Below are 13823 nucleotides of genomic sequence, written 5' to 3' on the forward strand. Positions count from 1 at the left end.
GAGTCAAATCTTCTACCAGAAGACAGAAGGACTGAAGATCTCAAGGGGTCATGCACCTACCCTCAGACATTACCACAAGCAGTGGCTGTGCAGATGGGGAAATGGTGTAAAAAATGAGGAGGAGGTGGCTATTTAAACATAGGGAAAAACTGTGTCAGTGTTGGAGTGAGGGAGCCCTGGCCCAGGCTGCCCAGGGAGGGTGTGGAGGCTCCTTCCTTGGAGGTTTCCACACAGGACACATTCCTGTGTGACCTGATCTAGGTGGGACCTGCTTGAGCAGGCTGGGCTGGATGGTCTCTAAGGGTCCCTTCTAACCCCACCATGCTGTGATTCTATGATTAAGAGGCAGGGAAGAAGGGACAGAGTAAAGGGACTAGTATAGTGGAGGGAGAAGGTAAGTGCAGGTTTCTGGTGTTCTCACTCAAATGACAGTGTCTAAAAGAGGCTGAAAAATAACATCATGCTACATCTGTGCCAAGGGGTAGGGCTTTGGTCAACCCACTGTGTTGGCCAAACTCAGCCAGCCACTGAAACAGCAAGCTGGCAACTCCCAGGCCAGGAGTGCTGGGAACTTGCAGTGCAGCACTTGGGATGAGAGAAAAGCCTCTTGCCCTGCAGAGAAGAGCATAAAACCTGGGCATGGCAGTCCATGTCCTCCAGACTCCTGGCAGAGCTGGGAGCCTTCAGAGTTCAAGGAAGGACCCTGTCAGCAGTGCAGAAAAGAGAGCTGAGAAAAGGGTGAGCATGGCTCATGCTCTGATGGTACCTCAGGGCTTTGGGAAGTTGCCTCCAGGTACATCAGAGACAGAGAGACAAGGACAGAGCCCGTGCTGGCTGCTGTGTGTCCCACTGGTTCCTCTGGCACTCTGCAGGCTGGAGGGACCTCACACCACCATCTGCAACTGGAACTGCAGCTGAGTCTAGACAGGATGTGATTAAACCTGAATAAGGATTGCCCCAGAGGTAAGGTCAGAGAAAGGACAGATGCTGGCAAGCCTCCAGAGAGATAGGTTGGCTCCTTCAAGGAGATGGGAGCGAGGTTGCTCGGTGATGAGGACGCAGCGTCTGACGTGGAAAGTGCCGAGGGGAGAAGATTCTGGCTTCAAGAAACAGAAACAGGATCTCCATGGCCAGCACTTGGGCCCTCTCCTGAGCCACCAAAGCAGAGGAGGCAGTCCTGCAAGCCACAGGAGCAGTGGCCCAGCCTGAGAGAGGGAAGAGCAGTGGGAAAATGGGAAACCACATGGAGCAAAGAAGAAAGGAGCAGTGGGAAACACACAACAGCCACAACAGCCTCTGTGTGGGCAGCAGAGAGGGCTGGAAGGGGAGTGAGCAAAAGGAGAAGTCAGAGCCCTTCCATGCCAGAGGAAGCTCCATTGTGCCCAGGCCATTTGAGATCTTGTGTTCACAAGCTCAGGTTTGCTCACCTCACAGCCCACCAGGACCAAAGCAGATGCCTCTGCTCTGCAGAAGGGGAATCTCTGGCTTTCCACAGACCTGCACTGATTCCTTGAAGCTCTGCCAAGCCTGCCAGGACCTGTGACAGGCTGCAGCCATGAGGAAGCCCTTCCCTAGGGACATGCCTGACGTCCCACCCATAGCTGTCAGCTCCCAGAGACATGGGGCTCAGCACCACACCTGGGTTCACTCCCAGGGAAAGGCTCCTGCCTTCCAAAGCAAACCTTGCCAAGTGCTTGTCCCATTCACTGCTCCTGTTTTCTCACTGCACAGTCACAGCCTCTTGCCTCACGCCTCTGCCAGGCTCACACAGACATCACAGCCTTGAGGCAGCATCATTCTCAGAGGCTGTTTCACATTCCTGGCCAGAATACAGCATCCTGCCCTTTCCTGGCAGCAATTCCAGCTGGGAAATCCTCTTCCAGCCTCATGCTCATCTTTAGGGCATTGTAAGCAACCAGAATCCTTTCCCTGAGTCATCCTCCTCCTGATCCTGCCCAGCTGGGTCTCTGAATGGCTAACATGGCCATTTGGAGCAGCATACCTCCTCCTGAGGCTCTCCATCATCAATACAAACACTCCCATACACACACACGTTCCATCAGGCTGCAAACAGCATTAGCCCTTCACAATTATTCCACATGCTACAGACCTGAGTCTGGGAAGCACATCATTCCAAGCCACCCAGGGGATGCATCCTGAGCTCAGGCTGCCCACCATACTGCAGAGCCATGGCAGCACAGCTGTGCTACACAGCCACATGTCTTCCTGGTTCCCATTCATGCAGGTGCCCAGAAGACATTCATGCAGGTGCCCAGCAAAGACCAGCAGGACAGACAGGGGAAGAGTTTGATTTACAAATGGGTGCCAAGTCTTCTAATTGATCATGAATTGACCATAGAATCAAGAGTTGTTACAACTGGAAAAGACCTTTAAGATCATCAAGTCCAAGCCCTCCCCTCATCCTGCCAAGCCCATCACTTACCCATGGCCCTCAGGACTTCATCTGTGTGTCTTTTGACTATCTCCAGGGATGGAGACTCCCCCAGCTCCCTGGGCAGCCCCTTCCAGTGCTTAGCAACCCTCTCAGTGACAAAGTTCTCCCTAATGTCCAATCTAAAGCTCCCCTGGTGCAACTTGAGCCCATTTCCTCATGTCCTATTATTCATCACTGGAGAGAAGAGACTGACCCCCACTTCACTACAACTCTCCTTCAGGTAGTTGTAGAGAGTGCTCATGTCTCCTCTCAGCCTCCTCTTCTCTAGGCAAAGTAAGAGCTGGATTACACACTGAAAAGCAGAGAGAGGAGTCATTTAACACAACCTTGTAGTGTTTTGTGCAGGCCAGTGATATGACACATCCCTGGGACTGTGCTGTCAGCCACCCAGAAGGTGCTACCCAGAAACTAAGGTTAGTCCAGTGAAAAATCCTTTATGACTCTGGAGATGACACATTGTCCACTCCAAAATGACTCTGTGCAGTGGTGAGATTCCCTGAAAATGCCCCAAAAGAAAGGGCAGTTCCCTGCAGCAGTACATGAGTGGGCTCTCCCACCTCTGCTTCCAATCCCCAAACTCCAGGCCTTGGCAGACTTTGCAGTTGGATGCAAGTGAAGCTGACAGCAAATGGAATCAACACATCCAAACTCTGACAGTTTGGCTGTTGAAACTTGTCACACACACAGGTTCAGCAGGTAGCCAAACCTCAGTTGTTTCCCCAGAGTTTTAACAGCCTTCTGGTAACTTTGCAGAAAAGATGATGCAGTAAAGAAACAAAAGAGAGGAATCTGGGCAAGATATGTGACCTGGAACTAAACTCCTGCCACCCCCTGTAACAAATTCTCTCTGTGTAGCTCTGTAGCCTGGCACAAAGTACTCAAACTCCCTCTTTCTCAGTGTGCCAGCACATATTTGCCACGTGCAGCTTCTCTGTGGGCATGGCAGAAGACAAGAAAAGCACATTGCCTGCTAGCAGAGAAGAGCTTTGAGACTCAGATTATCCCATGACAAACTGCCTGCAAGTTTTGACAAATATCTTCCCTGGAGACATTCCAACCCAGCTGGATGAGTCCCTGTGTGCCCTGCTCTAGGTGGTGCTGCTCTGGCAGGGGGGTTGCACTGGGTGAGCTCTCCAGGTCCCTTCCAACCCTTCACATTCTGTGATATATCAATATGAGCATTTCTCTTCTCAATCTACCAGCTAAGATTGCAGAAGGGCAGGTTTAGAAAGCTCAGACAGCATGGAAAGAGCCTTACCTGTATAGTCCTGCTTCTGCTCTCGTGAAGCAGCAGCTCCTCTGACAGCAGCAGGGTCCGTGCTGGGTTGCAAAGGTCGAGGGGCTACATTGAAAGGGGGGAAAAAGGAAGAGTCAAACCTTCCACTGAAGTGTGTTCTGCAGAAAGCTTTCCATCCACCAAACCCACTTTGTCTGTGCTTCAACTCATTCAGGAAGAAGCCACCCCACACTGGTCAGAAGGAGAGAAAAGCTGCAGTCCAGCTACAGCACAAGAAGAAAGCCTTACACTTCACACCTACGTCAGACTCAGCTCTAAAGAGACAACCAGCCACTTGCCTCTTTGCACGTTCATTGTTCCACACAGGGGCTCAGCTGTGGCTGCTTCTGAGCAGGAAACACAACCACAACTGTGCTACATGTAGCTTCTCAGGTCCCTCAGACAATATTTGCTGCATGGTTTGATGGATTACTCTTGCAGTGAGTTAAAGTGCTGCCCCTTCTCATGCCACAGCTCACACTCAGCTCCTTCTCTCTTTAACACAGGACAGGACAGGTTGGGACTGACTGGGGATAAACCTGCACAGCAGCTCAGGCTCAGCATAGGCAGGAGGCAGCTGAGGGTACCAGCACAGGGCTTCACAATACAAGAGTATGAAGCACAAAAAGCAGCTTCTGAAGTGGCAGAAACACCCCAGAGTCAAGTCAAGACACAAGTTTGGGGAGTAAAGAGGAAGAAGTGCCTGTTGTATTCCTACCAAAAGGCAAACTGTGCACACAGACAGGGCTGATAAATGCACCACTGGCACCCAGGTGCCACTGGGGAGAACAGGGGTGAGCAGGAGCCTGTCCCCCAGCACCAGCACAGCCCCACATTTGCCCCCCACACAGTCCTCTGGCTCAGGCTGGAGTGACAGTCATAGGCCATAGGTTTCAGCCAAAGGGAAACTTCAAGCTGAGCTGACATGCCAGTGCCATGGCTGCTGCCAGGGAAGGATGGATGGCCCCCCACAACCTCAGAGATGAAGGTCATTATCAGTAACATACTCAAACACACAGGATAGGGGAGGTTTTTCTGGGGTTCTGGCCATATGAAGGACAAAATGGAATACACAGAGATAGAGCCACTACCCCTGAGTTCAGGGCTGAGTTTTAAGAAAGTCATTTCTGGAAGTGGGGAGTGAAAACATCCTCTGTCAGGTCATTACTGCTCTGGATCCTTGGCTGTGATTTCAGCACTGGCCACCAGGGAAATTGTTTGCAGAGTGTAATTAACAGCACAAAGAACCTCCAGGAAAAAAAACCCCATATTGATTTTTAGTTATGCAAAGTTGGTTGCTGAAGCCCAGAAGCTGGGACACACCTTGTCCTGACTCAAACAGGCTCCCAAGGACTGGATTTGAGAGCTGAAAAGGGGAAAAAGACTTCAACAGAGAATCACGTGGGCAGGACACAATTCCTTTTGAGGAAGGGAGGAACCCAGCACTGTGCTGAGTGCAGCCAGCTCCAGAGGAGAGCAAAGGATGACAGGGGATCCATGCATTCAGGGTGGGTACTGCTGGGAACTGTTATCTACCTTGCATGACAGCCTGGAGCCAAGCTGTAAGCAGCAAAGCTCTGACACAACCTGCTGTGCTGGACACTGATGGCACTAGATCCACATCACCTCGCTTCCAGCTGCATTTACCTGCACAAACACAGGGAACACCAGCACTTTGGGAGCCAGGGTCACATAGGTGCCATAGCTGGAGTGTGGGATGTGTGGCCTCACTATGGTGCAGTTCTGGTAGTTGCCATAGCTCTTCATTGTCTGCACAGTCTTCATCAGCCTGGATTTTCTCCCAGAGCCCATGTGTGATTTCCCTTTGCCTGAGTCTCCTGGAGTGACAGAAGAAGCAGAAACACAGAATGAGAAGAGCTGCTGCTGGGCTGCTGTGTGCTGCCAGCTCAGCTCCTGCTCTCACAGGCTGGAGGAGGGCAGGCAAAGCCCAAGGGGAAGAGCTTGAGCTGAGAGCTGCAGGGACATTTGCCACTGCTATCAAAGTTTCTGACTGAATGACTTATTTACAAAGACCTAAAGGGTGGGTGTCAGGAAGCTGGGACATCACTTTATTCTGTTGTACCCAGTGACAGGACAAGGGGTGATGGGATGAAGCTGCAACACAAACAGTTCCATTGAAACATAAGGAGAAACTGTTTCAGTGCTGAGATGAGGGAGCCCTGGCCCAGGCTGCCCAGGGAGGGTGTGGAGGCTCCTTCTTGGGAGACTCTTGCTGGGACTCCTTTGGGGTTTTGTTTGTACATACAAGGACATGCTCTGGTGTCATGAGTGAAGCCCTTGGTCCAGCAGTCATGTAGCTCTTGAGCAGAAATATCAAAGGACATCTGATATTGCATTAGGAAGAATGAAGTCACAGAATCACAGAGTGGTGGGGTTGGAAGGGACCTTTAGAGGTCACTCAGCCCACCCTCCTGCTAAAGCAGGTCCCACCTAGATCAGGTCCCACAGGAACGTGTCCAGATGGGGTTGGAAACCTCCCAAGAAGGAGCTTCCACACCCTCCCTGGGCAGCCTGGGCCAGGGCTCCCTCACCTTAACACCAAACAGGTTTCTGCTCATGTTTAAGAACTTTTTATGTTCCAGCTTATGTCTGTTGCCCCTTGTCCTGTCACTGGAGACACCAGAAAAAGACTGGCCCCATCTTCTCCACACCTGCCCCTTTAGGTGTTTATCAGCATTGATAAAGCCCCTTCTCAGCCTTCCCCAAGCTGAAGAGCCCCAGGGCTTACAGCCTTTCCTCAGATAGATGCTCCAGTCCCCTCAGAAAACCAAGTAATTCCTCCTTCCCTCCTTAAGCCAGCTCAGTTCCAGCAGGTAGACTTGGCTTTTAACATATCCAGGTGAGAAACTGAAGCATTCACTAATGTCTCAGGAACATGGATGAGCAAACCCTCCTGCAGCTCCCTGCTAGAGGAGTGTCCCAGCAGAGACCCCCCCTCCAGCATCCCTCCTTCCAGCCCTGGGAGCTTCTGCTCCCACCACAGCAGCTTTCTTCACAGTGGCTTCTGCCTTTGCACTCTCCAAGACCTTCCAAAACAGAAATGAGCCAAAACACTTCTGACCATGGCTCAGTGTAGATAAGGTCTTGTCCAAAGCAAACACACAAACCTACCCAGCATTACATGTTCCATTAAGTATTAGGAAATAGCACATTTATTTTCAGATCAACACCAGCAGAGCCAGACCATGCTCTCCTGGCAATCCACACTGGTTGTTTACCACTTGTTTCAGAGCCTGCCTTTGCAGGGGGGGGTGGCCCTTGTGACCTAAAAGGTTGTTTCCACCTCTAAGTGCAATAATCCTGATGTTTTCTCTTTTCCCTTTCTCATGGTTGCACTGCCAGATAAAACCAAAGCACAGGAGAGCTCAACACAGGACAGATACAATCTGTCTGGGCTGTTCAAGGTCTGCTTTTCCTCTTATCCCCAAATCACCTCATTTTATCAGGGGAATTCATCACCTGCACAAGTCCTGTTTTCTGCCTGCTGGCACACAAATCCCCCCAGCCTGCCCCAACTGTTGGCTCCTGTCACCGTGTGACTGGTGACCAGCTCTGCACTGCCACAGTCACTGCTCAGGGTCACAGCACCCCAGCATGGTGGGGGCTGGGAGGGCCCTGCAGAGCTCATCCAGCCCCAGCCCCTGCTAAAGCAGGTTCCCCTGGCTCAGGGGGCACAGGAACGTGTCCAGGTGGGGTTGGAAACCTCCTGAGAAGGAGCCTCCACACCCTCCCTGGGCAGCCTGGGCCAGGGCTCCCTCACCTCAGCACCAAAGGAGCTTCTCCTCATGTTTAAGCAGAACCTTTTGTGTTCCAGCTTGTGCCCATCACCCCTTGTCTTCACTGGATGCAACAGAAAGAAGTGTCCCCCCCATGCTCCTGACACCCACCCTTTAGGTACTTGTAAGTGTTGCTGAGATCCCCCCTCAGCCTTCTCTTGTCCAGGCTGAACAGCCCCAGGTCCCACAGCCTTTCCTCCTCACACAGATGCTCCAGTCCCCTCAGCATCTTGGCAGCATCTTTGTGCATCAATGAGCAGGCCACAGGGGTTTCTGTGTGGACTTGGGCTCATGCAGCCCCCAGCCCTGTCACACACCTCAGCCCACTCCTCCTGCAGGCCCTGGTGCTCCTGCAAGCCCCCAGGATACCTGCTGCATAAAATGAGTTTATACTTCAAAGTTTTTGAGAAGAATGGGTCCAGAGACTGACAGAGGGCTTGTAGCAGCCCTGCAAGTGAGCACCACCCAGATCTGGCACAGCAACCTGCACTACTGTTTGTACAATGTCATGTCCCACTTCCTAGCAAGTGCCTGCCACCAGCCCCTGTGCCATGAACTCCCAGAGACCCCCTCATCATGAGGCTCATCCAGTGACACCAGGAGCTGTGGCACTGGATGGGGGTTTGTCTCTGGCTTTTGTGTTTGACACAGAGTAAGATTATCCTACACAAAAGCCCCAAGCTTCTGCCACTATCCTCACTGCATGAGGGACTCCACTGAGGGACCACATCCAGCCCTGCTGGGTGCTCTGAGCAGTGTTTTCAGCACATCAGTAACTTACCCACAGTAGTGTTGTTCTCTTGATAGACAGGCCTCAGCAGCTGTAAGACACAACCCAGAAAGGATACAGTCACCTGGAGTAGGCTGGAGGTAAACTTCACAGCAACCAACTGTAAATGTCACCAGGCCAAACCCAGCCAAGCCAAAGCACTCCAGAGAGCTGAAAACCATTTTTGCCCTACTGCTAGCAGAAAAGAAGAGCAATGACTTGCATTGTGGTCTGTGTAGTGGAAACACTTCCCATATCCTTACCCCTTGAGTGAGCCCCAAAGAGGAGGCAGCAGGTCATTCACCTCAGCTCCCAGTGGCAAATGTTTCAGGTATTGAAAGCTCCACCAAAGGACATGGAATTGGTGTGTGAAAACAGCACTTGCTCTAGCAAATATTTAGAGATGATGGGTAAGGCTGATTAGCCTGGAGAAGAGGAGGCTGAAGGGAGACAGGAGTACTCTCTGCAGTTACTTGAAAGGGAGCTGTGAGGTGGCAGTCAGCCTCTGCTCCCCAAAAATGAATGATGGGACACAAGGAAAGGGGCTGGAGTTGCCCCAGGGGAGGCTGAGGTTGGAGCTGAGGCAGAACTGTTTCCCTGAGAGGGGTGTCAGCCCTGTGCCAGGCTGCCCAGGGAGCTGGGGCAGTGCCCAGCCCTGCAGGGATCCCAAAGCCGTGGGGCTGAGGTGCTGAGGCCGTGGGTCAGTGCTGGGCTGGGCAGGGTGAGGGCAGGGCTGGCACTGCAGCAGCTTCCAGGGCTTTTCCAACCCAAGCAACTCTGTGACTCTAGGAGCTGGTACCTGTCCATATTTCCCATGCTCTAGGGAGTCTCTGTTTTATTTGTGAAGGCTGAGTGAAACCCAGACCCCTACAAGTCAATAGTAAAGTCTCCTTGGAGGAGATCTGGGCAGGGTGAGGGCAGGGCTGGGACTGCAGCAGCTTCCAGACCTTTTCCAACCCAAATGATTCTGATCCTATGAAGCACAGGCCAAGAGAGGAACCAGCACATGCAGCAACTTGAGTGTAAGGCAGGAAAGCAACCCTACCTGACTCCCTGGGTTCAAAGGTGCCAAGATGATGTAGTTCTGGTCTGCAGTGGAGGGGACCCTGGAGAGGGGGGGCATGGTGCTCTGGCCCCGCTTGCCCAGCTCCGTGTACCTCTCCCAGGAGTTGAGCACCAGCCCATCAGTCCCATCACACAGCACGTGGCAGCTGCGGCGCTGCTCGGGCCGTGGGGGCATTGTGCTGTTCTTCTCCCTCTTGTTGGGGGGGGACTGCAGCTCGTAGGCAGACTTGCAGGACGACCTGCGCAGCACGGCCTCGGGGCCCGACTTCACCTGCGGGACCAGCCTCCACACCAGGAGTATGATCTCAGTGGGACAGTTCCTGAAGGAGATGGTGTGGGGCAGGTCAGAGGTGGAGCAGGAGGGAGAGAGGCACCCACCCCATTCAGTCAGCCATGAGCCCTGTAGTCCTTCCCTCTAATGCCTCTGCCCTTGTCCTGCCCCCTCCAGCCCCTGCATCCTTTATGCTTCCCATCCCAGCGTCCTGCATCCCTCAAAGCTTCCCCTTCCTGTAGCCACTCTGAGCTCCTGCTCCCTTGTCCTGGGCTCCCTCAAACTGTCTCTCCCAGAGCTCTGCACTGATGCTTTGGGTGAACACTCACCGGATTTCATGTGCCAGCTCCACACATTTCCAGTGCTCCACAGGCTGCTCGTTCAGCTGCAGCACGGTGTCGAGCTGCTGCAGACCAGCCTTTTCTGCTGGGCCACCTAAAGAGAAGAGAAAAGACAAGTGCCAGTCACCTGCTGGACAGAGAATGTGATGGGGAGGAGATGTCCTGGGGCTCATGGGTACCCAAACAGCCCAGCTTCACAGCTTGCACCACCCCTCCAAGCCCAATCTGCTTCCCCTAACACCCACATCTGAAAATAAAGTGGGGCTAGGTGAGCCTGGAGTTTCACCTTCCCACACACACAGTGTCTGTGACAAAGCCATAAACATGCTCCAGAGCTACTGCACAAACTTCCCTGTGATTCCTGGTGTGCAGTGGGGAGCATCAGGGTACAACAGAGACACCAAGCCCATGCCACAGGTCCACACCAAGAGCACTTAGTCAGGCAGCTGAGGGATCTGGGATCCTGCTCCCCTCTGTGCCCCTGCCTGACACCTCCTCACATCCCTCAGCTGCTTTCCTTCAGTCCTCCAGCCAGCCACTCCTCAGGCTGGAGAGAAGGGAACAAAACCTCTGCAAATCACTGCAGCACACTGCCAAAGCAGTGACACAGCAGAGCAGTGGCCTCTGACCTCATCAGAGGCAACAGAGGATTCGTTAAGTGACCCCTCTTAGAGGTAACCACAGTCCCGCAAGTCATGGGAACTCCTGAATCACAACATGCTCTGGGGATCAAAAAGAGGAGCAGAGTCATTCATTCAAAGCCAGAGGGATGCAAAGGATTGAATCTCTTACCAGAGTCCACTGCCTGCACACGGACCGGGGAGTCGCAGCAGATGGTGAAGCCAAAGCCATCGCTTCCTCGAGGGATTGTGATCTGGAGAGAGACACAGGAGTCACCCTGTTGAGTGGGAAAGCAGCTGCTGCATGTGATCAACCAACAGCCCCCCTTTCACTGCCCCCCAGCCTTTGGAAATGCAGACACAGAGGAAGCGTGGTGGGGAACGCTGTCACCCTGTGAACACACAGACTGTGGGCTCTCCCCTGCTGCAGGCAAAACGGGGTGCAAAGGGTGATAAAAAGCAAAGCAAGACTGAGCTGAGGATCAACAGAGAGGAATGCCACGAGATGAGTGTGTGTTGAGCACACACAGTCACCCACTTGAGACTCTTGCAAGTGTAAGGAAAGGGCTGAGAGGCCGTTGGGAAGGAAAACCTGGCAGCCTGGCTCTGACACTGATTTCTAACACAGCTTCTCTAAACAAGCCACTTAAACACTTCACTTCCAGGTGGGCAATACAGAACCAGCAGCACTCCTCTGCTCCAGAGGGAGCTGTGAGGATCAGCACACTCCTGCCTGCAGGCATCACCCCATTAGCTGGGCTGAGTATGTTTTCCCCTGCTGAGTTTGCAGAGGATGGATGCTGTGTTGATTTAGGCTCATTTCTCCTCCTGATTCAAAAAGTACTGAGCTTAGTGAGAAAATGATATTTGTTTTTTGATGTTGGCTTCCAGCAGCAGCTCAGCAAGACAGTTCCTGTGATACCTGATTATCCCCCAAGACAAAGAAAAAACCCAACATCTGACCTGCATTACTGTCAGAAAAAACAGAGGGGTGAGAAGAAACTCAGCAGAAGCTGTCAAGGAGAGGAACTGGTTCCTCACTCCTTTACCATGGGAAGGCAAACACAGCAAGTTTTCAGTTCTCTGCACCTCATCCCTGCTTCATTGCTCAGCATAAAATCAGGCTCCAAAAGAGAAACTGTCTTTCCCTGAAAGGATCATCAAGTAGGTTGAGTCCCACCACACCAAGTATTTTTCTCTGTGGAGTTTGTTGGATCCTCAGACAGGGGAGGAGGCTGCCTGGGGCTCCAAACCAACCTCACACCTCCAATACAGGTCACAGGGGATCTGAGTCCTGCAGAAACGTTCCCACCAGCACTTCAGGAGCCAGCACAGATCTGTGGAGACTCCACAGGCACTTCCCAGCCCAAAGCTTCCCCAGCACTGAGAGCTCTCCCACTCCTGTTCCCTGTCCTGGCTGGTTCTTGTGTCCATCTTCCCTGTGCCACTAAACAGCAGCTTCTCACTGCTGATGGGTCACCCTGCTCAGCTCCCACCACCACGGCCATTACAGGAGCTGAACATCTGGGTTTGCTGCTGTGCACAGAACTAATATGAGCACCTGACACAAGCTGGAAGGTGGATGGCAAGATGATGAGAGACTCCAGCACCACAGAGGCTCATTGTACTCATAAGTGTCCAAAAATGCAGAAGAAACTGTCAAATGAGAGAACTGAGGAGGTTTAAGACACAGATCAGTCAGTTGTCATTAAGACAAAGTGATCATGTCTCTTCTCTTAAATAAAGCAAGTCACCATTGGCCATAACCTGCTTCAAGCAACAGCTAATTCCCAAATACATGCATATTAACACAAGTTTGAGCCAGCAGCAACCTGGCAGAGAGTGGGAAATGGAGACACCTCACAGCTCGGTGTGTCCACCCTCAGCTTACACTGCGAGTGCCCCCCCAGCCCCACTCACACATTGCAGCAGCGGGCAGAGATCAGCTAGAGTCACCTCTCTGAAGACCACACCATCACAGAATCACTTGGGCTGGCAAAGCCCTTGAAGCTGCTGCAGTCCCAGCTCTCCCCTCACCCTGCCCAGCCCACCACTAACCCCTGGTCTTCAGCACCTCAGCTCCACAGCTTTGGGATCCCTCCAGGGCTGGGCACTCCCCCAGCTCCCTGGGATCCTTTCCTTTTAATCCCAACCTTATCATTTACTAATGAGAGCAAATCAAAACAGCACCCACAGAGGCCAGAAAGAGCCCCAGAGCCCAGACACACTCAGGCCCTGGACTGAGTGGGCAGCAGCAGGTACTCAGGTGCTGGCACACAGGTACAGACCTGCCTGTATCTCCGCTCCGAGCACACCTTGCAGAGTCCATGGAAGCGGTTCATGGCTGGAAAACCCGACACTCGCCGTTAGCCCATGAAAATGCAGTCCCCTGCAGCAGCCTGGATGCAGAGCTCCTCGTTTCACACGAGTGTGGAACAAGCCCCAGTCACGCTGGCATGACCGCCCATGGGAACCCAGCTCCAGAGAAGAATGGCAGGAAGCCACCTTTCACCTCCCCAGCCCCTGGCTGCGCTGCGTGCCGCTTTACGATAAGCCAGAGGGCTTCCTGAGAACCCTCACTGACGAGGAAGAGAGAGAGTTGTATGTTAAAATTCCTGACAACTCTTTAGTATTCCCTAGTCCCTGCTTGGCTGCTGTGGCTTTTGTTCCCTCGGCATTCTTCAGGCACACGGAGCACTTTGTTATTGCAACGTTCTCACAAACACTTGGAGGATGTTTGAGTCCCGATTTCACAGGCACCAGGCTGTGTGAGCTTCACTTTGTTAGAGATGGCTGCAGTCCTGAAGGGTGAGAGAGGCTGAAAAGAGAAGGGAGAAGAGGGGAGAGAAAAGGGAGAGAAGGGAGAGAAAAGGGAGAAGAGGGGAGAGAAAAGGGAGAAGAGGGGAGAGAAGAGGGGAGAGAAGAGGGAGAGAAGAGGGAGAGAAGAGGGAGAGAAGAGGGAGAGAAGAGGGAGAGAAGAGGGAGAGAAGAGGGAGAGAAGAGGGAGAGAAGAGGGAGAGAAGAGGGAGAGAAGAGGGAGAGAAGAGGGAGAGAAGAGGGAGAGAAGAGGAGAAAGGGAAAGAGAAGAGGGAGCAAGAGAGAAGAGAGAAGAGAGAAGAGAGAAGAGAGAAGAGAGAAGAGAGAAGAGAGAAGAGAGAAGAGAGAAGAGAGAAGAGAGAAGAGAGAAGAGAGAAGAGAGAGAAGAGAGAAGAGAGAAGGAAAGAGGGAA

At 52.6% G+C, this 13823-nt stretch overlaps 1 protein-coding gene across 3 annotated transcripts in view; it reads right to left on the minus strand.

Annotated features, from left to right (window-relative positions):
* The window catches only part of RGS3 (regulator of G protein signaling 3), a 77132-nt gene that overhangs the window by 51079 nt on the left and 12230 nt on the right, over positions 1-13823 (minus strand). For 2 of the 3 annotated variants that reach the window (XM_062011348.1, XM_062011349.1), the window contains exons 1-7: positions 12883-13739; positions 10767-10848; positions 9963-10068; positions 9343-9682; positions 8310-8349; positions 5379-5569; positions 3714-3797 (exon numbers count right to left, since the gene is read on the minus strand). In XM_062011348.1, the coding sequence (XP_061867332.1) occupies positions 3714-3797; positions 5379-5569; positions 8310-8349; positions 9343-9682; positions 9963-10068; positions 10767-10848; positions 12883-12936 (897 nt within the window). In that variant the 5' untranslated portion in view covers positions 12937-13739. Of the gene's footprint in view, positions 1-3713; positions 3798-5378; positions 5570-8309; positions 8350-9342; positions 9683-9962; positions 10069-10766; positions 10849-12882; positions 13740-13823 lie in introns of those variants that run through there. The other variant, XM_062011354.1, reaches the window with a different exon arrangement.

Source organism: Colius striatus, chromosome 19 (genome assembly GCF_028858725.1).
Source record: "Colius striatus isolate bColStr4 chromosome 19, bColStr4.1.hap1, whole genome shotgun sequence".
NCBI lineage: Eukaryota > Metazoa > Chordata > Aves > Coliiformes > Coliidae > Colius > Colius striatus.